Source organism: Protopterus annectens, chromosome 3.part1, assembly GCF_019279795.1.
Source record: "Protopterus annectens isolate FY-2018-M chromosome 3.part1, PAN1.0, whole genome shotgun sequence".
Classification (NCBI taxonomy): domain Eukaryota; kingdom Metazoa; phylum Chordata; order Ceratodontiformes; family Protopteridae; genus Protopterus; species Protopterus annectens.
This window is the reverse complement of record NC_056732.1, coordinates 238,149,617-238,176,043: the sequence shown is the minus strand read 5'-3', so window position 1 is coordinate 238,176,043 and position 26,427 is coordinate 238,149,617. Positions and strand designations below refer to the sequence as shown.

General features: G+C 43.3%; 1 protein-coding gene across 1 annotated transcript in view; it reads left to right on the top strand.

The window, feature by feature from the left end:
- ATP2C1 (ATPase secretory pathway Ca2+ transporting 1) overlaps positions 1–26,427 on the top strand; it is a gene marked incomplete in the record, with an annotated part of 2,099,819 nt that overhangs the window by 1,743,847 nt on the left and 329,545 nt on the right. The window contains 1 exon segment of the mRNA XM_044066734.1: positions 10,482–10,598. Within this exon segment, the coding sequence (XP_043922669.1) occupies positions 10,482–10,598 (117 nt within the window).

Sequence of the window (26,427 nt, the reverse complement as noted above, 5' to 3'; positions counted from 1 at the left end):
CAAATGTCTGTTTTGACATTTGTCATGCTAGTGTGAAAAAGAGGACTGGGACAGTTGTTACAAGTTTATTAATATAGTACTGTGATTAGTATAGCCTGCATAAACTACTTCATGTAAATCTGTTGTCATCTGTCATTGGCGAGAGTCATATGTGCCACTTATCACTGTCATTCAGTCCATCATAAAAATCATTAAGGCACCTTATGATGTCCTTCCATGTCACTGTTGCAGTATTCTTCACTGAAGGGATTTCCTGCCAGGGATAGCCCAACATCCGACCAGTGTACCAAAGCCTTTAGGTCTTAAGTGCTGTATGTCACGTACATGCTCCCCATGTAAGACTTGGGCATAAAGGTGATGTATGGACGCAAATAATTAGAACAACTTTGCTGCCTGTCTGAACACCATTATCAAATGTCAGTCTGAACTCTCTTCTGCTGTGCTTGTTACCAGGCCATCTTTGTATAAGTGCCCCATTGGGGTTTCTCCTTTGTTTTTTTCTATTTTGTTGTTTACTTGAGTTCATGTCATCTAAGAAAGGAAAATGTCAGTGTAGGAGGCAGATTCCCCATAAAGACCATCACAACCAGTGTTTTTTTTTTTTTTGCCTAGGTGCTTCTCATGACCCTAAACAGTGCTCTGTCTGTCAAGTGTTTGTCCTCAAGACCCTCCATAGTCACTTATCTTCCCTCTACATATATCTCGAAAACAAGTTACTTAAATTGTTGGCTCCAGGTGCTATGGCAGAATCCTCCCATCCAGAGGGACAGCTGTCTTCTAAGAAGAAGACGGCCAAAAAGTCTAGGCCTGATCCTGTTGCTCTCCAGCCTTCACCAAACATATCTCTAGAAGCTACTGAAACCCCTGAACACCATTCAGGGCTTACAATGGATTATTCTGCCATGACCCTGCCAGAGGCCAGCATGGATCTGAGTTCTTGCACATCCTCAGAGGCTTTTCAGATATCTGCTCTGGATGTTGAAGGGGAACCACTGCTGATTATTCTGAGGGGTATTCCTCAAATCAAAGTCCAGGAAGGGATTCCTGCAGTGCTTACTGAATTTTGCTAAGGGACCAAACTGCCAAGGGGTCATTAGGGCAGATGTCCATCTTAAGAAAAAAAAACGAGACAAAGCATATTACCACTGTTGTTTAATCTCCCCAACTTGAATGGCAGAATTTTAACCAAGGCTCGTTCAATGCCTTAATGGCATCAAAGCCTCCTCAGGAGGTTTCCGTTCATGCTTCTCCCTGATCTTCCACTCTTGTCAAGGGGACAAGAAAACTGGATTCCTCAGATGAGGAGTTAGATTCTGGGGGGAAATCCCTGGCTTACTCCTCTCAAATTTCTTCTCTTCTGGACTGTGGCTAAGCAGAATACACTTTGAGCTCAGATTCCCCCTTTGAAGAATTTTCCTTTGGGGCTTCTATTGCTCATATTATGGAGTACTTTAAGAGGGACTGCTCCCATGTCTCTTGATATCCAAAAAGGTGCTATGAGCTTTTACAAATGGAATCTGTATGCCATCTGCAGTTCCTTCTGTTTTGCAGCTCTTTTGGACAACTTTTCTGATGTATCTGATGCTCCTGAATCCTATCCCCTAGCCACTAAAAAACATAATAGGTTTACAAGGTCCCCGATGACTGCAAGTTTTTAAGTGCCTTTTTGCTGATCCTTCTGTGGTTTCAGTCTCAACTGATAAGCTTTCTAGATTGTTGCCCTCCTCTAAGCTCCTTCCTTCAGATGCAGATAGTAGAGCTATGGAAAGGTTGGGTAAAAGTGTATACTGCTGCCCATTTTGGGCTATTAATTACCAAACCGATGTGACCAGGTATGTCTTAACTGTCCTTTCTTGGCTCTTTCCCTGTTTGTGTCTACTTTCCAGGTTGCTCGTTACTCAGTAAAATGCAGTTACAATGCGGCTTATGCCTCTTCCAGGGCTGCTGCCTTTGATTTTGTATTGAGACATTATTCTTAGCTTCATCTTTAGGCTTTGTTTGATGATATTAAAACCAAATGTTTGGATGCTCCTCTGGGTAATAAAAATCTTATGTTTTTTTTGTTTTTGGACAGCTGCAGCTGTCCTGTTCAAGTCCCTTCAGGATAAGGATAAGGCCGTTCAGGAACTCAAGCATATTTCTGTCTTGCCTATATCCACATTTCAGAGGAATTGCCCTTTTAAATCTGCCTTTGTCTGTAGGTAGACTCGCCGGGTCTAGGCATATTCCACCTACTAAGTCCACTCAAATTTCTACATCTCAGAAGCCTTCCTTTCAGGACAAGCTTTTCTCTATTTGACATTTTGCCTCGACTTGCTCTCTGCCAGGTCCCCTTGTCTCTTTGCCTTTCTGTCTCTCTCCCAAATTGACAGCAGATTACCCAACAGTCTTGGGTGCTGTCTGTCATTCGGCCGGGGTATTTTATGGTATGAAAGTTCCTTCCCTTCTTTTTAGGCATTCTTCAACCTCCTCCAGGACAGCTCTCTCTTTTCCCAGAGGTTTTGCAGTCCTTTGGATCAAGTCACCATTCAGCCTGTTCTACCCTAGGGGATTACTTCACTGCAATAAATAACGGTTTAAAGATGTTCTTTGTGTTTCGCTGTTGCAGTCATCACATTTGGGTTATCTGCTTGCAGTAGCCCTCAGTCGGCCTGATTAACAAAGTCTTGGGTCCTGCGTCAATTGCTGTCTCATCTTCCATGACGTCAGGTAGTCAGGGGTATAAAGCATGCAGCCGATGCCATTGCATCAGTCTTTCTTGCCGTGCGGTGCCCAAAGCAGAAGTAGTTTGCAAGTGCCGGTCGGCTGACTGCTGAAATTTTCATTTTCGAGTTTCAGAACCGAAGTCTTCAACTAAAGCTAAGTACCCCATTGGGGAAACTTTTTCTTGCTGTAAACCGATGTCAGTAAAAGTAAATAATTGTATTTTTTGTGGAAAGCAAATACCTCATAAAGATTTTCATTCATACTGTATTCCTTGCCTTGGCCCTGACCACGACGTACCTTGCTGTCGGTTTTGTGCCTTATTTAAACAACGAACTATTCGTCGTTGGTATATTTTCGCTTCTAAATATTTTGGTGCTTGGTTCAGTTATCTAGATATGTCTTCGGTAAGCCATCTGATTACCGACATTCTGAAAAAACGCAAAGATAAAGACAGGCCACCTAGGTCCAAAGCTGCCGATGATGCTTCCCCTAAACCAGTTCGCCGGTAGTCAGTGAGGCACTTTCGCAGCCCCTGAAACCCACTACTTCAGATTCGCAGGCCTCTACTGAGACTCATTCGGAGTCCGGAATGCCGCGAGATGTTTCAACTGTGGAATCTGCGGATGTCTCTACATTGGATGGGTCTGGATCCATTGTGCAGACACCGGCTTCTGAGGGTGTAATCAGGCCTACTGACTTACTTATTAAACCGATGCCATCTTCTTCTTCAAGGCCTAGAAAACTGATGCCCAGACCACATGGTAAGGCTTCTATGCTTAAAAAAGAAATGATAAGAATGGCTTAAGACCTTATTACTTTAATCAGCGGAAGTCAACCTTCCCCCTCTAAGAGACCTAGGACTGAGTTTGCTTATGATACTTCTGACCAGGATTCTGAAATTTCTGTTTCTTCTGATGGCCAGAATTTACCCTTATCTACCTATGAGGATTCTGATGCTGAGGACTCTATTCCCTCTGCTCCCCCCCCCCCCCCAGAGGATTTCTCTTTTGGTGAAACCTTGCATACTCTTAGGGAGCATTTTTGTTGCGAAAGCCAGGATTACTCTGATTCTAAAAAGAAGCTTAGGGATTTCTTACTCTTGCCCCAGTACAAGCCTTTAGCTATCCCTCCTGTACTAGACATTGTTGATGATACATTTTCGGAATCTAGCTTGGCCCCTGACTCCTTTACCTCCTGCTCCCAGAAAACCTGATAGATATTACAGGGTTCCTGACTCTCACAAGTTCCTTTTTAAAAACCCTACTGCGGATCCTGAGACCATTTTACAGGGACACAAGGGCATTAAGGTTACTACTGCCAAAAATCCTACCCCCTCTGATGGAGACTCCAGGGCGCTGGATAGATGGGGTAAGAAGGTATACACTTCGGCAACTTTGGCCATTAAGGCCTTAAACTGCCAGTTTCATATGTTAAAGTATCAGCAGCATATTATTGGATTGCTTAAACAGAAAATTATGTTGATTCCTGATTGTTCTGAAAATAAGGATTTACAGGAATTAATGCATTCTGCTGAACAGGTTGGAAAACATACTTTGCAATATGGTTTGATTCACTAGAGGCATCTTGTAGGGCTGCTGTCACTGGGTCTGTACTTAGGAAGGCATGCTTGGCTTAAGGAGTAATCCTTGCCAGATCATGTTAAAGCTAAATTACTGAATGCTCCCTTAAATCAAGACTGCCTGTTTGGCAACAAAGCAGAAGAAGTTCTTAAAAAGATGGAGGAAAAAGCTAAATCTATGCAAACTGTTAAAGATGTCCTACAAGTACAACCTCAAAGATTTAGCAGGCATTGGCCCACTAAGAATTGATCCTTTCCTGCCTCTTCCAGGCCTTCTCAGTCCAAACCCAGATCCAGCAGAACACCCAGGATTCATTCCCAGGGTACATACAGGACTAAGCAGTGGGGGGGCTCCCACTTCCAAATCAGGGAATAGTAAGACTCACCCCTATGGTAACTGTCTCAATGACTTGACTTTAAAGCTTCCAGACACTTCTCAACTGACTGCGTCTTTAGGGAGAAAGATTGCTCTGCAGGTAAAAAAATGGTAATGCATTACCCAGGACAAATGGGTTTTAAATATAGTTTCCCAAGGATACAGCTTTCACTTCCACACGTTACCAACCCCCAAACGGTTGGCCAGATTTACCCCCATATCAGTGGGCAGAGGCTCAAAAGCAAGTACTCTCACTTTTAAGCATAAAAGCTACTCAGACTGTACCAGAAGAGGAAAAGGGACAAGGTTTCTACTCAAGACTTTTCCTGGTACCCAGAAAAGACAACTCATGGCATCCTATCCTGGACCTGTCTACCTTAAACTCTGTTTTGGTGATTCCAAAATTCAAGATGCTAACTCTTCACCAGTTGCTTCCTCTTCTAGGCAAAGATGCCTGGTTGGCAGCACTGGATTTAAAGGAAGCCTAACTGTACATCCCAGTCAGGGAATCTTGCAGAAGATATCTTCGCTTCAAAGCAGGCTACATGCACTATCAGTTCTCTGCAGTGCCCTTTGGCTTATCTACTGCGCCCAAAGTATTCACAAAGTGCCTAGCTCCAGTCATTGCATTTTGCAGGCAAAGAAATATTCAAATATACCCATACCTGGACGATTGTCTAATTCAGACAGAAAGGCAGGACACACTTCTGAACCATCTGACATTTGTACAAAAGGTGCTAACTTGTTTTGGGGTACACCATAAACAAAAAGAAATCACACCTGGTACCCTGTCAACAAGTTATATTCCTGGGAGCAAGCTTGAATACAACTTCCCAGATGGCTTTCCTCACGCCAGAGAAACAAATTCATTTGACAACCTACTTCAAACTAAAGGCTACAAAAACCCTGCTATATCTGCAAGGCAAATACTGCAAGCCTTTGGGGTTCATGGCCTCCTGCATTCTGTTAATTCCATATGCAAGACTGCATATGAGGAAACTACAGTGGTATCTATAAAGCCTATGGTGTCAACATTCTCAGGATCTAGAAGCAATGATTCCTATCATACCTTGCCTACAGTTAGAGTTTCTTTGGTGGGCAGAGGCCTGCCACCAAAACAAGGGACTACCATTCACTTTACCCCCTGCCGCCCAAACCCTAACAACAGACGCATCAGACTATGCATGGGGGGCTCACCTGGCAGGGAAGTACATTCAGGGCAGGGAAGTACATTCAGAGAAAATGGAACCCAAGTCAAATGCACCTGCATATCAATCAAAAAGAAATGTTAGCTGTACAGAATGCTCTGACAGCCTTCAAGGACCACATTCTTCCAAGACAATTAATGGTAAAGACGGACAACACCACTGTTATGTGATACATAAACAGGCAGGGGGGTACTCATTCTTACCCTTCTGCAGACTAGCCATGGCTCTGTGGAGCACAGCCTTGAGCTACCAAGTGCATCTACAGGCTCAATTCCTACCAGGAAAACTAAATACACTGGCAGACGAACTAAGCAGAAATCTCATGGACCCACACAAGTGGAAACTGAAACCAAAGACTGTCAGCATGTTTACAAACAAATGGGGGAGCCCCGATATAGACCTGTTTGCCTCCCCCCAGAACTACCAATTGGACAAATTTTGCACAAGGACTCACCACAAACAAGCTTGGAAAGTGGATGCTCTGCCCTTCAGTTGGAAAAATTTGTCAGTTTATGCCTTTGCCTCTCCTCTCCAAAGTACTACTAAAGATCAAACAGGACAAACCAAGGACGATATTGATTGCACCAGACTGGCCACGCCCACACTGGTACCCCCTCTTGTGCAGTTTGTCACTGCTAGCTCCATGGCCACGCCCACACTGGTATCCCCTCTTGCGCAGTTTGTCACTGCTAGCTCCATGGCACCTGCCTCAGACCCCCTACCCTGTTCTCACAGCAGGAGAACCAGATTCTGCACCCTCAGCTTCAAACCCTGAACCTGGCAGCCTGGCTAATCACCTAACTTCTCCATTACCATCCCTCAGTAAACAAGTATTGGATATCATTTTGGAGGCAAGGAGGCCTAGTACTAGAAAATCTTATGCTGAAAAACGGAAAATATTCTGTGCCTGTAACCAATCTCAAGGGATTGGCACAGCAGCACCCAACTTACCTCAGATTCTTCAATACTTAACTGAGATGCTTCACAAGGGCCTTTCTTTTTCCTCCATCAAAATTCACGCCTCAGCCATTTCAGCACAGAACCACCTGTCTTCTCTCATCCACTGCTCAAGCAGTTCCTCAGAGGGGCCAAAAAGTTAAGACCACCCAGGAGAACCCCAACTCCAGTCTGGGACCTTAACTTTGTATTGGAGAAACTCACTCTTCCTCCTTTTGAGCCAGCTACAAGTTCAGATTTAAAATTCCTTTCTTGGAAAACAGCCTTCCTTTTAGCAATCACTTCAGCAAGAAGGGCATCTGAATTACAGGCTGTTATGGCAGTGGAGCCTTTCATCATCTTTCATGCGGACAGGGTGTCCCTCAGAACCAATCCCTCCTTCATGCCTAAGGTGGTATCCAGTATGGCTCTTAACCAGTCCATTAATTTGCCAACCTTCTTTCCAAATTCACAGAACAAAGGGGAACGGATACTGCACTCCTTAGATGTTCACAGACAACTTAGATTTTACTTGGACAGGGCTAAACCTCAAAGGAAATCTGAACTACTGGTGGCATTTGCTGCAGGGGCAGAGGGGAAGGCTATTTCATGGATAGGCCATTGCATTAATTTCTGCTATAAGCACCATGGAAAACCTATCCCACAGGGGATTAGACCCCATTCAACCAGGGCTGCATCTACCTCTTCAGCCTTTCTCAGAGGTGTCCCTACCAGGGACATCCTAGAAGCTGCTACCTGGAGTTCTGTACATACTTTCACCAAGCATTACCATTTGCCAATTTTCTCTAAATCCAGAGCTGGCTTTGCCACTGCAGTCTTGCAGGGCCTTATAGCTGGTCCTAATGCTATCTGAATTCCTCCTCCCATCATTAGCTTTGGGAGTCTACACAAATGTGATGACTGCAACAGTGAAACACGAAGAACATAGTACAGCTGTGTACACTTACCACAAATGTAGATGTTAGAGTGTATTCACTGTTGCAGTCCTGGTTACACTCCCTCCAGCCCCCTTTCTTCTTTTGGCTATACCTCTACTCTCCTTTACTATGCTCAAAAGCATTTTAGTGTATTTGCTTTTTTGTTGGAGGTATAACCTTGTATATTTATAGATTTATTTGCCTCCCATTAGTGGGGCACCTGACATCTGGGGTAAGAAAAACTGATGAAATGGCGTCGGCTGCATGCTTTCTACCCCTGACTACCTGACATCACGGAAGATGAGACAGCAACCGACACAGGACCCAAGACTTTGTTAATCAGGCTGACTGAGGGCTACTGCAAGCAGGCAACCCAAATGTGCTGACTGCAGCAGTGAATATACTCGAACATTTACATTTATGGTAAGTGTACACAACTGTACTTCGCATACAATGAGGTTCTTCCTCAACGCATGCGTATTAGGTAGTCCAAGTTCCAGTTAGTCGAGAACTGAAGGTAAATTGTATTTATAAAGTTAATTACAATATTAACATTTTCTGCCTTCGCTATGTCCTTCCCTGACTTCAACTTCTTTAAACTTAAGAGATCTGTTATCCATCCCCACTTGTCCACTCTACAAAAGATACTGTGGGCGATAGAGTTTGATTCCTTTTAGGCACCTCTTTTCTGAAGATGTGCTTTGGGTTCTGCAGAAAGCCAGACAATTCTGTATGTCTAAATGGAAAAGATTGTCAATTTGGTGCTTTTCTTGCCTTTTTCATTAGGGGTTCCCTTTTTTTTTTTTTTTTTTTTTTTTTGATCTGCTCTATGCTGGCTTGGCATATTCTTCAGTTAAAGCTTGCCTGTTAACCATCTCTGCTTGTCTGCTCTGTAACTGCACTTTGGCTTCTCTGTTTGAGGCCAAGAAATTTTTTAAAGGCATCTTTCTTATCAGACCCCCAAGAAAACATACTCCTCCTTATTGGGACCTCAATTTTGTACTTGAAAAATTGACTCTGGCTCTTTTTGAACCTGCTAGTTCAGCTTCTTTGCAACTTTATACTTGGAAGACTGTTCTGCTGTTGGCTCTCCCTTCTGCCAAGAGAGAGTCTGAGCTTCAAACTCTTATGGCCATTCCTCCTTTTTTAATTTTTCACAGAGAGATGGTACCTCTTCATACTAATCCTTCTTTTATGGCCAAGGTGGCTAATGTGTTGTCCTATAATCAGTCTATTCAATTTCCTTCCTTTTTCCTTCTCCACAGTCTGCCAGTGAGAAAGTTCTATACACCCTTGACCTGCACAGACAGCTCGGATGATATTTGGATAAACTGAAGGTTATTCTGAGTCTGAGCAACTTTTTGTTTCTTTTCATACCAGCACTTTGGGTTTGGCTGTTTCCAAGCAAACCATCCCTTCCTGGATTTCTAAGGACATTTCCTTTTGTTCTTTTCATGGCAAATGTCTTTTTTCATCTGTAAAGGCACATTCTACTAGGGCAGTTGCTTCTTTTGGTCCTTTTTGCAAAGGTTTGGACACCAACTCCATCATTGATACTGCTACTTGGACTTCTGTTCATACTTCTGCTAAGCATCAGATGATGTTTCCATGGTCAGGGCAGGTTTTGTCAGGGGTGTTCTGCATGGGTTTGTAGAGGGCTGTTTTGTGCCTCTTAGCTCTTGTACTCTCCCTTCTGTGAAGAATACTGCAACAGTGATATAGAAGGACATAGTACAGTTGTGTAAAATCTTACCATAACAGTAGATGTCCTTCTCTTCACTGTTGCAGTATTTGGTTCCTGCCTGTTTACCCCCTCTGTTATAGCTCTTGCCCCCTGTGTTTTGTTTCCCTCCTGGCTTAGGGGCCGTCACTTTCTTTTCCTTCTGACCTTTTACATCTGGATGTGTATGTTCTCCTTTGTTCCTGAGGTATTTTGTTCCTCCTGTGGCAATTCAGTTCTGAGTATTTGCGTCTATACCTCACCTTTATGCCCTATGTACAATGCAAGGAACATTCACGTGAGATATGGCACTTATAAGATCTGATTGCTTTCGTTTATTGCCCGGACATTGGGATATCCCCAGTAGGAGATCCCTTCTGTGAAGAAAACTGCAATAGTGTAGAGGACATCTACTGTTATGGTAAGATTTTACACAGCTGTACCCCCACTGCTTTCCCAAGTTTTCCCCTGAGCATGCTTCTGGAAAATTTTTATCACAAAGCATATCTTATGGAATAATAGACAAAGGACCCTTTACAGCTAAAGGCACTGAATTAGTAAAGATGCTTTAGAACGAACTTAATTTCTGTCAGTGTCCTTTGTAGCCTTGCTGGTAATTATGCTGCCAACATATTGTATTAACTGTTTCCATGTCGTATCAGTGCTTTGATACCAGTTTTTCTACCTCAACCAGTCTCCTGGGCTTTACCTCTGGTACCGCATAGTGTACTAGCTCATTTTCTAATGCTGAAAATGTATCCAAAGTTTCCTACTTTTTGATCTCTGTCCCATAAATGTGAATTAGTTCCTTTTAAATTTCCTTTGGTCTAGTGGCATCTTTAAAGTGGGGAGTGTTGAATGTGAATTATGACTCATCTACTCGGTTGGAAATTGATTGTTGTGGGCTGGAAGTAGTGGTAATGAATTAGCAGTTAGTGGTTAAATGCTGTTGAAAAAACATCTAAATAAAATAAGCCATAAATATGTTAATTTTTGTTCTCTTTTTTTTTCTGTATAGGAGCATTGCTGCTTTGACTTTAATCTCACTAGCTACATTAATGAATTTTCCTAATCCACTTAATGCCATGCAGATTTTATGGATAAACATTATAATGGATGGGCCTCCAGCTCAGAGGTAAGACAACATTTTGTGCAAGCAGTAACTGATGTTATCCATTCTTGCACTTTTAGTGGAAATTATGTTTGCATGCATGGAACAGCACTCTAAAACAGGTTTGCAAAACTTTGATATGGGGCACAGCTGTTACTCATTGCCAAGATGTTCTCCTGTTAGATCACTCTCTACAGTATTCTTAACATATGGGACCTTCCCTTTAAAGGCCCCATCTGTCCAGTAAGCCTACTAAAGCTCAGGCTCCTTTCCCTGCAAGGCATTTGTCCACCCATGGCATGTGCCAGTGTGCTGGTGTAAGAAGTACATACATCCATTCCATGTTTGTATATGCCGACATCCATCAGTGCCACAAGCAATTTCCCTGTACCATCAGTTACATAGTCTGAGGCTTGGGCAGATAAGCAACTTTTTGGAGATGTTTTTCCCTTTATAGACTTTGTGTAAAAACAAAATGAAAACTAGCAAAGCTAGAACTTCCACTGAGTGACCTCCTAAACCTCTATTGTCAGGGACAGATGGGATATTTGCAAATGACCCTTATGAACATCAGGTGTTTCAGCTAATTGGTGATTCTGAATGCCCATGACTTGTTTTGTTGTTTTAATGGACAATTCAGGCCAATAAAGCCAAACCCCACTAGCTGTGGATATGCATATTTCGGCCTTATGACCTCATCAGCACAGCACAAGCAGTGTTTGACTAAGCATAAGAAACATAGGGCTGTTATACCCAGCTGACGTCCATTATCATTAGGGTTACTGTAAAAAATATCCCAAACAACAAAGTAAAACAATAAGTGAGAAGGTCACTGAAAAACCAATCGGTAAAAACAAAATGAAAACTCCAGCAAAGCTAGAACCTCCACTGAGTGACCTCCCAAACCTCTTGTGTCAGAGGCACATGGGATATTAACTGTTCTTAATTTTTTTCCGTATGAAAAGAGATTAGAGCCCTTGACAGGTTCAGTAAAAAAGGTATATAGCTCTGCAACCCTGTCTTTTTAGGGATATGCAGTTGTCACATGTATGATTAAATTCCTTTTAGCTATATTAGACAGTATGGGTCAGAAACTTCCTAAGACTTGAGATCAGAAGTCTTGTTTATACTTCATTTTGTCTTTCAGGTCGCTAAACATTCCATAAAATGTGGATGTGATACCATAAATGCAGTATCTAGAGTAGCTGCCACTGTATCTGTCATCTGTAGGTATGCTTGGTTAAGCCTGCAATTTCTGCAAGAGGATGCAAAGGATCAGTTTTTGAATGGTCCTCTTGTCTCTGGATTATGATTTGCTGTTTGGGAGCCCCTCAGGTGAAGTTTTCAAGAAAGTGAAAAAGAGAGGTAAAGTGATGCAAGGGGTAAAACAACTCTTGCTTTCTCCAATACCTAGACAGGATAATCATTACCAGCAAAGACAGGTCATTTCTTTAGAAAGCAATCCAAATGTAACCAACCAAAAGTTTAAAAGAAAATGGCAAGTAGACTATTTCAGGACCACAACAGTAATAGAAATCTGCCTTCACTATGCCTGTCCAGCTCCTTGGCCAATCTCCCTTCCCCAGAATTGCTTGGCAAATTTTTTTGTTGCCTGCCATTGTGGGAAACAGTCCCTTCAGATTCTTCGATATCAAGCATAATAAGAGGTTATAAGCTCCACTGAAACTCCAAACCATCATTTTCAGACATTCCTCGTGTTATCAGAGAGATAGAGAACATCTGATGGTTTCTGATATTTTAAGCCATCCTGTTAGGTGTGATAGAGCATGTGCTCCATGAAAAGTTATGGGAAAAGGATTTTATTCAATGCAATTGCTAGTTTCCAGCAAAGAAGCAGATTGGAAGCCAGTTGCACCTTTTTGAGGGTTCCTTGTTTCAGAATGCTTAACCCATCAAACTGTTCTCTCTTTTGCACCCACATGCTGTTTTGGTTACTTTGTATTTAAAATATGCTTAATTACACATTCCTGTTTACAAGAGTCATAGAAAATGTTTAAGATTCACTGTCTTGGCCTCGCATCATCAGTTTAATTATTTGCTTTTGGGCTTTCTGCAGCTCCATTTGTGTTTACAAAGTGCCAGGTCCATGTTAAAGCATTTTGCAGACATCAAGGAATTCACAACTGTCCTTGTATGGAAGATTCTCTGATAGAAGCTACTTCTAATCCAGATGTTCTGAATGCATTGGTTTCTCTGTGAACCTTTTCTAGAATGTAGGGTTCACTCTAAATTTGAAATCTTTCCTAATTACTTAAGCCAGAGAATTTTTTTTCTTACTATGCTTCATAGATACCAGAGTGTAAACAGCCTGTCTCCTTCCAGACAATAAATACAGTAGCAGACAAAAGCTGCTTTCTGAGTCAAGCAAACCAAAAGTTTTCCTCAGCTAGAGAATTTTTAAATGCGCTGGGGATCATGGCTTCTAACACACGGGCCCATATGCCAAGCTTCATGTGAAAAAATTCTAGTGGTATCTCGTGTCGGTCTAGACTGAACACCGGAATTCTCTCAACCAACAAATTCTGGTCATTCCAGTCTGCGGTTTTCCTTTGACCACCCTCCACCAATTCAGAGCATTGCAGCAAATACTTTGGAATTTGCATTGGGAGCTTATTCCCAAGAATCCAAGTTTTATGGTGTATGGGACCCCTTACCCAAGAAGAGATGCATTAATGTCAAAGAGATAAGGGCCATGGTCATTTGTCACAAAGTTATGTACTAACTATGGACACTAGGTCCTCTCCAAGTAGTGACGGACAATACCACAGTTTTGTGGTATATAAGCAAACATGATGAGGCAAAGTCTTACACCCTTTGAAGACTATGACAGGTTGGAAAGTGACCGATTAACATAATTTCTTTCTCCAAGTACTCTACGTAATCCCCTCTCCCAATCTGAACACAGTGGCAGATACTTTAAGCAGGACCAGGACAAAGCCTAACAAATGAATGCTAAAAGGAAAGGTCTTCCTCCAGCTTATCTGTCAGTTTGAGGTTCCTGTGATAGACTTGTTTGCATCAGTTCAAAACAGGCAGTTAAGTCTTTTTTGCAGACAAGCAATGATGACAGACGCCTTCTCAGTAACCTGGAACGAGAATATTCTGTATGCCTTTCCACCATTTTGTCTGGTTCCCAATGTTTAAAAAGATAAGAAGGGACAATCCGTGGATATTACTGCTGTCTCTATTTTGGCCAAAACAACATTGGTTCTCCCTTCTCAAGGACCTGGCCAAAGGTCATTACCAGACTTTCTTTTCTGGTTGGATCTGCTTACTCAAGACAAGGGGCATTGGTACATTCCAGTCTACAGACCTTGAAGCTCACAGTGTAGATTATTCCTTTCTGACATTAGTTCTCTAAGGAGCTGCTGCAAATTTTCAGAAAAGCTACAAAGCCTAATAGAAAGTATTATTTATCCAAGATGAAAAAGTTTTTCTAACTACTGTCAGAATAGAGGATGGGACCCCAGTAAAGGAGGGGTACCCTTTCTCCTTCAGTATCTTTGTGAGTTGCTTAAGTTTGGTTTAACCTACATTTCTGTCAAGCTACACCTTTCATCCATTTCTATTTCTTTGCCCCTGGATCTTTTTTTTTTTATCTAATTCTAATCCATTCAGACTCTTTCTCAAGGATAATCTCCTCATTAAACCTTCAATAAAAAGAGTGCCTCCTCCTTGTGATTTAAATTGTATATTAGAAAAACTAACTCTCCCTTCTTTTGAGACCGTTGTTTTCGCTCTGAAGTTTCTGACCTAGAAAACTGCCTTGCTGGTATCCTTAGCCTCAGCTAGAAGAGTTTCTGAGTTACAGGCACTTTGCGCAATTCAAAGTGCATTCCTCCCTTTGTTTTGTATAAGATATAGAGTAAGCCTTTAAATTAGTTCTGTTATGCCTAAAATGTTTTCTAAATTTACTCCTTCTGTCTGTCCGTCTACATGCTTTCTTTCCAAATCCTCATAACAAGGGAGAAAGCATTCTTTTTCTGTTCAGGTTTTACTTTGAAAAGACAAAGGATATATCTTATGATACTGCAACACAGGTCTATTCAAACATCTACTGTTTAGTAAATTTAATACAACTCTACTTTCAGGCCCAAAGGCTGTGCAAGAACACTGCCTCCCTTAAATCTAGTATTAAAAAAAATAGTCACCAAACCAGATATCGGCTGAATTTTAGACTGACTTATGTTATTCACTGTATGAGTGTAGTAGGGTAGTTGTTAATACAGGTGTTCAGAATTATTTATGTTATGTAAGAAAGTACAGTTATGTAAGAATGTACCATAGCAGTAGATGTCAGAGTAGATCGCTCTTGTAGTATTGCTTACTTATGAGAAGTAGCCTGATAAGGATATCGTACAGCCAGCTAGCATACAAAAGCTTAAAACTCCTGCCTTTTGCACCGTGTGTCTGACTTATGACCCAACAGTGCAAATGCAAATTGGTAAATAAGGAATGTGCAGGTGTGAAAATCCTCATGAATTTTTGGCCATGATCAGTGGAAAAAAGTGGAAAAAAAGAGAGAGGGGAATTAAGATATGACAGTAAGGAGATGGGAAAATGTGCAACAGAATTCAGCCAAGAAAGAAGAAAATACATAAGAAACTTGGGGGAAGACCGAGGGTGCCAATACTGCAACCTTCATTTGACTTGTACATATACTGTTATGGTAAGTTCTTACACAACTGTACGTTGTCCTTCATAGATTATTGCAGTATTGTGTACATATGGGAAGATTTTCAGAGCTTTTTTAAAACATCATTGAGGAGGAATGAGAAGTGGCTCTGGAGTCTAGCATTCTTTGCAAGGTCGATCTAGCCCTGGAGAGCGCATCAGTTTTTATATTGTTTTGTCAACGTTTAAATGGAAGATCATGGATGAGTCCAGAACCTTGAAAAAGGCACCATAAGAAGGAACAGCTCTGGAAAAGTAAGCTTTGACCTGGCCTGGAAGGGATTTCCCATGAATGGAATAATAAAAGGAAATAACCAAGTAAGTCCACCTGGAGATGATCTGTTTAGGAACAAGGTAGCACAACCCAGTTTTTTTTGTTATCCTGAAAAGAAATAAATAGTTGAACAATCAATTTTTCTAATATTTTTTCTAGACAAAATTTGAGCTATTTACACCTAGGGCGATATAAAATTATTTCCTCCTTATCTGAGGATGGGAAAGAAAGTAGGCAAGTTAGTAGACTGGATTAGAGACATTTAATAAACAACTTTAGGCATAAATGGATTACTCCTAAGAAATAACCTGATGTTCTTCATGTTTCACTGTTGCAGTCATCACATTTGGGTTATCTGCTTGCAGTAGCCCTCAGTTGGCCTGATTATCAAAGTCTTGGATCCTGCGTCGGTTACTGTCGCATCTTCCATGATGTCAGGTAGTCAGGGGTATAAAGCATGTCGCCGACGCCATTACATCAATCTTTCTTCCTGTGTGGTGCCCGAAGCAGAAGCAGTTCGCAAGTGCCGGTCGGCCGACTCCTGAAATTTTCGTTTTCAAGTTTCAGAACCGAAGTCTTCAACTAAAGCTAAGTACCCCATTGGGGAAACTTTTTCTTGCTCTAAATTGCTGTCAGTAAAACTCAATAATTGTAGTTCTTGTGGAAAGAAAATACTTGATAAAGATTTTAATTCGTACTGTATTCCTTGCCTAGGCCCTGACCATGAAGTACCTCGCTGTCGGTTTTCTGCCTTTTTTAAACCACAAACTATTCATCGTTGGTACATTCGCTTCTAAATATTTTGGTACTCGCTTCAATTATCCAGATATGTCTTCGGTAAACCACCCGACTACTGACATTCCAAAAAAATGCAAAGATAAAGACAGAGACAGGCTGCCTAGGTCCAAAGCTGCCGACGACGCTTCTCCTGAGCTAGTCACCAGTTCACTGGTACTCTGGTACTCAGTGAGGTGCTTTCACAGCCCCTGATACCCGCTACTTCAGATTCACAGGCCTCTACTGAGACCCATTCGGAGTCTATTATGCCATGAGATGCTTCAGCTGTGGAACCTGCGGATGTCTCTACCTTGGATGGGTCCAGAGCCGCTGTGCAGGCACCGACTTCTGAGGGTGTATTTACTGGCTTGCATATTAAACCAACATCATCTTCTTCTTCTAGGCCTAAAACTCTAACCATGCCAAGGAAACGGATGCCCAGGCCGTATGGTCAGGCCTCTATGCCTAAAAAACAAATGATAAGAATGGCTGAAGACCTTATAACTTTAATCAGCGGAAGCCAACCTTCCCCCTCTAAGAGACCTAGGACTGAATTTGCTTATGATACTTCTGACCAGGATTCTGAAATTTCTGTCTCCTCTGATGACCAGGATTTACCTTTATCTACCTATGAGGATTCTTATGCAGAGGACTCTATTCCCTCTGCTTCTCCCACAGAGGATTTTTCTTTTGGTGAAACCTTGCATACTCTTAGGGAGCATTTTCACTGGGAAAGCCATGATTACTCTGATTCTAAAAAGAAGCTTAGAGATTTCTTACTAGTGCCCCAACACAGGCCTTTAGCTATCCCTCCTATGCTGGACATTGTTGACGATGCCTTTTCAGAATCTAGCTTGACCCTTGACTGTTTACCTCCTGCTCCCAAAAAACCTGATAGATATTACAGAGTTCCTGATTCTCACAAGTTTCCTTTTAAAAATCCTACTGCGGATCCTGAGACCATTTCACAGGGACTGAAGGGGCCAAAAATCTTACCCCCTCTGATATTGATTCCAGGGCCATGGATAGATGGGGTAAGAAAGTATACACCTCTGCAACCTTGGCCATCAGGGCCTTAAATTGCCAGTTTCATATGTTTCAGCAGCATATTATTGGATTGCTTAAACAGAAAATAATTTTGATTCCTGATTGTGCTGAAAATAAGAATTTACAGGATTTAATGCATTCTGCTGAACAGGTTGGAAAACGTACTTTGCAATGTGGTTTTGATTCATTAAAGTCATCTTGCAGGGCTGCTGTCACCGGGTCTGTACTCAGAAGGCATGCTTGGCTTAAGGAGCAATCTTTGCCAGATCATGTTAAAACTAAATTGCTGGATGCTCCCTTAAATCAGGACCGCCTGTTTGGTGACAAAGCAAAAGAAGATTTTAAAAAGATGGAGGAAAAAGCTAAATATATACAAGTGCAGCCTCCTAGATTTAGTAGGCATTGGCCCTCAAAAACTTGGTCCTTTCCTGCCTCTTCCAAGCCTTCTCAGTTGAAACCCTGAACCAGCAGAACACCCAGGCTTCAGTCCCAGGGTACACACAGGACTAAGCAGTGGGGGGGCTCCCACTTCCAAATCAGGGAGTAGTAAGACCCCCCCTATGGTAAGCTGTCTCAATGACTTAACTTTAAAACGTCCAAGTACTTCTCAACTGACTGCTCCTTTAGGGGGAAAAATTGCTCATTACCCAGGACAAATGGGTTTTAAACATAGTTTACCAAGGATACAGATTTCACTTCCACATGTTACCAACCCCAAATGGTTGGCCAGATCTACCCCCAAATTAGTGGGCAGAGGCTCAAAAGCAAGTACTCTCTCTTAAGATTAAAGGCTATTCAGACTGTACCAGAAGAGGAAAAGGGACAAGGTTTCTACTCAAGACTTTTCCTGGTACCCAGATAAGACAACTCATGTCATCCTATCCTGGACCTGTCTATCCTAAACACCTTTTTGGTGATTCCAAAATTCAAGATGCTACCTCTTCACCAGTTGCTTCCCATGATAGGCAAAGATGCCTGGTTGGCAACACTGGATTTAAAGGAAGCCTACCTGCACAACCCAATCAGGGAATCTTGCAGAAAATACCTATGCTTCAAAGCAGGCTGCATGCCCTTTCAGTTCTCTTTACTGCCCTTTGGCTTATCTACTGCACCCAGGGTATTCGCAAAGTGCCTAGCTCTAGTCATTGCATTTTTCAGGCAAAGAAATATTAAAATATACCCATACCTGGACGATTGTCTAATTCAGGCAGAAAGCCAGGACATACTTCTGAATCATCTGGAATTTGTACAAAAGGTGTTAACTTGTCTGGGATACACCTTAAACGAAAAGAAATCACAGCTGGTATCCTGTCAACAAATTATATTCCTGGGAGCAAGCTTGAACACAACTTCCCAGATGGATTTCTTCATGCCAGAGAAACAAATTCATTTGACAACTTGCTTCAAACTAGTGGCCAAATACTGCAAGCCTTGGGGTTCATGGCCTCGTACATTTTACTAATTCCATATGCAAGACTGCATGTGAGGAAACTACAATGGTATCTAAAAAGCCTATGGTGTCAACATTCTCGGGATCTAGAAGCAATGATTCCTATCATACCTTGCCTACGGTTAGAATTCCTTCAGTGGGCAGAGGCCTGCCACCAAAACAAGGGTCTACCATTCACTCTACCTCCCTGCCACCCAAACCCTAACAGACACATCAGACTATGCGTGGGGGGCTCACCTGGGAGGGAAGTGCATTCAGGGCAAATGGAACCCAAGTCAAATGCACCTGCATATCAATCAAAAAGAAATGTTAGCTGTACAGAATGCTCTGACAGCCTTCAAAGGACCACATTCTTCCAGGACAATTAATGGTAAAGATGGACAACACCACTGTTATGTGTACATAAACAAGCAGGGGGATACCCATTCTTACCCTCTCTGCAGACTAGCCATGGCTCTGTGGAACACAGCCTTGAGCTACCATGTTCATCTATAGGCTCAATTCCTGCCAGGAAAACTAAATACACTGGCAGACGAACTAAGCAGAAATCTCATGGACCCACACAAGTGGAAACTGGAACCAATGATTTTCAACATGTTGATCAACAAATGGGGGATCCCAGATATGGACATGTTTGCCTCCCCCCAGAACTACCAATTGGGCAAATTCTGCACAAGGACTCCCCGCAAACAAGCTTGGAAAGTGGATGCTCTGTCCTTCAGGCTGGAAAAATCTATCAGTTTATGCCTTTCCTCCTATGCCTCTCCTCTCCAAAGTGCTACTAGAGATCAAACAGGACAAACCAAGGATGATACTGATTACACCAGACTGGCCACGCCAACACTGGTTCCCCCTCTTGTGCAGTGTGTCACAGCTGGCCCCATGGCACCTACCTCAGACCCCTACCCTGCTATCTCAGCAGAAGAGCCAGATTCTGCACCCCCAGCTTCAAACCCTGTACCTGGCAGCCTGGCTAATTACCTAATCTTTCCGTTACCTTCCCTCAGTAAACAAGTGTTGGATGTCATTTTGGAGGCAAGGAGGCCTAGTACTAGAATATCTTCTGCTGAAAAATGGAAAAGATTCTGTGCCTGGCACCAAACTCAAGGGGCGGCCACAGCAGCACCCAATTTACCTCAGATTCTTCAATACTTAACTGAGATGCTTCACAAGGGCCTTTCCTTTTCCTCCATCAAAATTCACGCCTTAGCCATTTCAGCTCATTACAACATGGAACCACCCCTGTTTTCTCACCCACTGCTCAAGCAAGTTCCTCAGAGGGGCCAAAAACGTAAAACCACCCAAGAGAGCCTCAACTCCAGCCTGGGACCTTAATTTTGTATTGGAAAAACTCACTCTTCCTCCTTTTGAGCCAACTGCAAATGCAGAGTTAAAATTCCTTTCTTGGAAAACAGCTTTCCTTTTAGCAATCGCTTCAGCAAGAAAGGTATCTGAATTACAGGCTCTTATGGCAGTGGAGCCTTTCATCATCTTTCATGCGGATAGGATGTCCCTCTTTCATGCCCAAGGTGGTACCTAGTGTGACTCTTAATCAGTCCATTCATTTGCCAACCTTCTTTTCTAATCCACAGAACAAAGGGAAACGGTTACTGCACTCCTTAGATGTGCACAGACAACTTAGAATTTACTTGCACAGGACTAAACCTCTACGGAAATCTGAACAACTACTGGTGGCATTTGCTGCAGGGGCAGAGGGGAAGGCTATTTCAAAGCAAACCATTTCTAAATGGATAGGCCAGTGCATTCATTTCTGCTATAAGCACCATGGAAAACCTATCTCACAGGGGATTAGACCCCATTCAACCAGGGTTGCCTCTACCATCTTTCTCAGAGGTGTCCCTACCAGAGACATCCTAGAAGCTGCTACCTGGAGTTCTGTACATACTTTCACCAAGCACTACCATTTGCCAATTTTCTCTAAATCCAGAGCTGGCTTTGCCACTGCAGTCTTGCTGGTCCTAATGCTATCTAAATTCCTCCTCCCACCCTTAGCTTTGGGAATTTACCCAGATGTGATGACTGCAGCAGTGAAACACGAAGAACATAGTACAGTTGTGTACACTTGCCATAAATGTAGATGTTCGAGTGTATTCACTGTTGCAGTCCTGGTTACCCTCCCTCCAGCCCCCTGACTTCTTTTGACTATACCTCTATTCTCCTTTACTGTACTTAAAAGCTTTTTGGTTTATTTGCCTTTTTGTTGGAGGTATAACCTTGTTGTATATATATTTAATTGCTATCCATTAAGGGGAGCACCTGACATCTGGGGCAAGAAAAACTGATGTAATGGCGTCAGCTGCATGCTTTCTACCCCTGACTACCTGACGTCATGGAAGATGAGACAGCAACCGACGCAGGACCCAATACTTTGATAATCAGGCCGACTGAGGGCTACTGCAAGCAGATAACCCAAATGTGATGACTGCAACAGTGAATACACTTGAACATCTACATTTATGGTAAGTGTACACAACTACACTTTCTTCTGAAAGATGAGAACAGGAGAAGCCAGAAGGGCGTGCAACTTAGAAACTGTTATTGTTGAAGTAAGGACTACCAGCAAGACAGTCTTCCAAGTACAACAATTTAGAGAGGAAGAAGAGGCAGTCTCAAAAGGAAGGAGAGACCACTTTTCCAAAACATAATTCAGCTCCCAAGGAGAAGGAATAGATTTTCTTGGTGATCTGATGTGAAAGATGACTTTTATAAACTCTTACCTCAAATCATGCAGAAAGAGGTGGCTCCAATGCAAGGCAGGCAGCTGAAGAGGGCTAACAAATGTGATTTAATGGAAGAATATGGTAATCCTGAAGTGAGAAGCTCACACATAAAGGAGAGAATAATATGAATACCCATATGCTAAGGTCTATTTTTTCTTTAGGCACCAAATAGAAAATCTGTTCCATTTGGAAACATGATTTTCTTATAGCAGGGTTTTAGTCATAGTGGTATAAAAATCCTATCATCCAAACTGTCAGGTTTAGGGTTTACAAGTTTGGATGAATGATTGAGCTCTTTTGTCGTATTAAAAAGCCCATTCTGTGGGGGTAGTTGGGGGTGATTGCCCTTGACTAGGAGGAAGAGAAGGGAAAAAAACAATACTGTCTGGACCAAAAGGGGATTACCAATTGCATACCTCCTTGAATTTAAGAAGGACTTTCATTGTCAGAGGAAAAGATGAAAGGAATTTTCCTTTCCATGAGATTGTCCTGGTGCCCATTTTCCAAGTGTCTGAGCATTGCACCCTGGAGCAATGCACTCCGAGCAGCCTGTTCAAACTGGAAGCAAATACATCTATTTGGGGAACCCCCTGCTGATGGATAATCTGCAGGAAGAGCACTCTGTTCAACATCTGTTTGTAAGAGCCTGCCTCGGGTATTCTCAGGTAATCTGCTACTCTGTTCATCACTGAGGGAATGTAAACTGCCTGGAGAACGAGTTATGTCAGATAGCGGTCTCTCACAAATTCCATTTATTTACAATTTGCTCTTTCCCTTTTCTAAAGATCCCACCTCTAGTTCTTTTATTTCCTTTAAAATGTTCAGTACTTCAATTCCATTTGGTTTAGATTTTGATTTTAGTAGCCAATAGCATTAACCGAAGTAAGGCCTTACTATGTATAGGCAAATTCAGATCCTGTATCTCAGCTCAAAATAATAATTTCCTTTGTTACAGGCAATTTTCAGGGCTTTCATTTCATTGGCATTTATGTTGCTGTTCCTGTCCAGACTGTACTGTAAACCTTGGATGTTCTTTTCACAAAACATGCTCCCCATGCTTAGGTCTGAAGCATATGAGAAAACTTCCCTGCAAAGAAAAGGAACCAGAAAGGGCACTCTTGGATCGAATGATATCTGGTTGATCCACCAAAGGAGTTCCCTCTTCATGAAGGAAAAGAGGGTAATTGGTAAGTTCAGGGGGTGACTGTGCTGTGCCCAGACAGACTTGAAGTACCAATTAATCTTGCTCATGTGGAGCCTAGAAAAATGTATAATTTGTATGGTTAAAACCATGTACCCCATGGCCCTTAATCTCTGTCCCTCTTGCTGAGGTCAGTTTGTGAGGCAAGAGAGACTGGAAATAAGAGATTAGAAACAGCATCTTGTCTTGAGGAGGAAATGCCATCATGTAAACTGTGTTTGCATGGTAGCCTAGGAAAAACAGATGGGGAGAAGGGAGGGGGACAGACTTTTTCAAGTTTAGGCTGAAACCCACACAAAGAAGTCAGTCCATGGCAAACCTGATATCTTGAAGTTTGTCTCATGAAGGAGTATGGGTGGGTTGGGCAAAATGGTTAAGATGTCCTTCTTTTCCAATGTTGTAGTATTCTACTAGTGGGTTTACCCTTCTTCCGATCAGATTGTCTGGCCAGGTTTCCAAAGATTTTCAGTCCCTCTTGGTGCATCAGACATCTGACGTGGAGGCAGGAATGTGGGACATAAAGGTGATGTCAGCACGCATCAGCCCTCAGAACTTTTCAGCCGCCAGCCATATGACAGGTGTTCCTGCTACTCGAGGACATCAGATCTGAATCATATCAAAGCTAAGTACCCTGTTGGGGATTCTTTCAGTCCTTTTTTGTATAGTCTATAGTCTGTTCATGTCCGGTAAGAGTAAGTGCAATTGTGGTCACCATATTCCTCTTAGACACCCACGACCAGTGTGTTTTCTGCTTGGGTAGGGAACACGATTATAAGAATTGCTTCCTATGCAAATCATTTGCCCCCAAGACCCTTCGTCGCTGTTTACAGACTCCTAATTTGTACCTCGGGAATCGGCGTTTAAGACAGATTGCGCTAGGTATGGAGACTGGCTCCGACACCCTATCTGAACTGTCAAGGAAGAGGGCCAAGTCTATACAGCCTACTACTTCCACTGTGCCTCCCTCTGCCACTCCCCAGCCTGTAGCCGTTATCAGATTGGTTGAGGATCCGGCATCCGCCACAGCAGATACAGCAGGTACCTTACAGGAGGCCGGACAATCTACAGCAGAAGACACGTCTGTGGAGAGCGCACTGGTGCCTGTTGCAGATGCCGGGGGAGAACCAGTGTCTTTGATGGGTGCTTCGGACTCTGCCTCCACCAGTATCCCCCCGGTCTACCACCAGCCAGACTCCTGCTAGGCCTTCTAAAAAGAAATAAAAGACTAGACATCTTTCTCCAGTGCCTGAATCTTAATGCGATTGGCAGGCCTTTAGCCAAAGTTTATACAATGCCTTCATGGCCTTCAGGCCTTCCAGTGAAGCTGCTCCTACTACTCCACCTCTTCTAAGTCCCAGACCTTCCATCCCTGAAAGGACTGTGTGTCCGCCAGCAGAGGAGTTGTCTGACTCCTCAGAGAACTCCCTGTCCTACTCTTTCCAGATCTCATCCCCCCGGGGTATGGATCTCCTGAGGAAACCTCTGCAGAGCCTGATTCCCAATGGAATACTTAACCTTCAGTGACACTGTTAACTTGAGAGACCACTTCAAGTGGGCATGCTCAGACAGCAGTGAGCACCAAAAGAGATTTTATGATCTCATACAGAAGGATTCTCCTAACTCTTCGCCTATTCCACCTGTTCAACCTGCCTTCGTGGATGCATTTGCTATGGCATCCACTAATCCAGATTCCCAACCACCTGCTCCTCTCAGGATGGATAGATTATACAGGGTCCCTAACTCAGACAAATATTTGCTCAAGTGCCAGCCAGCAGACTCTGCCACTAGCTCTATTTCCACTGACAGGGCATCCAAGCTCCTTCCTACCACCGCTGTCCTCCCTGCAGATAAGGACAGCAAGACTGTGGAGAGGTGGGCAAAGAAGATTTACACCTCTGCCACCCTAGCTTTTAGGGTAACAAATTACCAGTCTCACATGGCTGAATACTCTCTTGGTCTGCTGGACAAAGCCTGCAAGGAGTTGAATGACATCCTTGACTGTGCTGTTAAAGCACCCCTGTGCTCGATCACACAGGTGAACAAGCACTCCCTTAGGTGTGGATACGATGCAGCTGAAGCCTCAGCTAGGTCAGCTGCATCAGCATCAATGTTAAGGAGATACTCCTGGCTGCACCTGCAGCCCCTCCCTGATGACTTCAGAGCCAAGCTCCTGGACGCCCCCCTGGACCACTCAGCCCTCTTTGGTGCTAAAGTGGCTGACCTTTTTAAGTCTCTGCCACAAAAAGGGAAGGAACTAGAATACCTCAAGCTTCTCCTAGTCTCTCCTAATCCTAAGTTCCAGAGGAACTATCCAGCAAAGGCTCAATTTATAAGAAAGACCTCCAGGCCTTCAGCCCCTACCAGGTCTAGAAGACCCCCCCCCCCCCCCAGAAGACAGTCCACTCATCCTAGGACATCTCAGCCCGTTAGCCAGAAGCCTCCCTTTCTTGACAGGGCAGGCAGTGTCTGACTGCCTACCACAACCCCCCCCCCCCCACACACACACACGGACCTTCCTCTGTCCACCCGCCTCTCTCACTGTCTCCCTACGTGGTCCCTCGTCACATCAGACAAGTGGGTTTTGTCCATCCTGCAGGAGGGTTACTTTATGACTTGGCTCTCACCTCCTCCAAGACTGGCCATGCCACAACCACTTGCATCCCAACTGCCCCTTCTCCATCAAGTCTTAACCTGCTGCTTCAAGGAACCATATAATCAGTACCCCCTCATTCTCAAGGGAAAGGATTCTATTCCAGAATATTTCTGGTCCCCAGGAAGGAAAGAACCATGGAGACCTGTGTTAGACCTCTCTCGCCTCAACCTGTTCTTAAAGGTCCCCTCCTTCAGGATGCTCACCTTACCCATACTCTCTCTCCTCATTCTTCCTCGGGTCTTCATGGCAACCCTGGACATAAAGGAGGCCTATCTCCACTTCCCCATAAAGCCTGCATTCAGGAAATATCTTAGATTCCTAGCAGGCTCTTCTTACTTTCAGTTCTGTGGCTTGCCTTTTGGGCTGTCCACTGCCCCAAGGGTATTCACAAAATGCCTGCCTCTAGTTATTACCTACTTCAGGACCAAGGGAATACAAATATTCCCATACCTAGATGACCTGTTAGTTCAGGCAGCAGACAGAGAAACCCTCCTTCGTCACATGAAAGACCTCCTGCTCCTGCTGCAGTCTCTAGGGTTCCTGATAAATTTCCCAAAATACCAACTTAGTCTGGCACAGGACATTGTCTTCTTGAGATGCAGAATCAGGACAGACATCATGATGACCTCCCTTCCAGGGAAAAAGGTGATATCTCTTTCCCAACACCTTCGCTCTGCCCTTCATTCATCAGAACTGTGTGCGAGACAATTCATGAGACTACTGGGGTACATGGCAGCCACTATCCCCATGCCACCCCTAGCAAGGTTACACATGAGGAAATTTCAGTGTTACCTTTGCTCATTGTGGACCCAGCACTCCCACCCCCTCGAGTTCATGGTCTCACTCCTCCCCTATCTCCACCAAGAACTGAAATGGTGGCTAGCTCAGGTAGCCCAGAATCCAGGACTTACCCCTACAAATGCCTCCCTCCTCCTAGACCATGCACAATAATGCCTCAGATCTGGGCTGGGGGGAAACTCTGGGTCCAAGGATAGTGCAAGGTTTGTGGACAGAC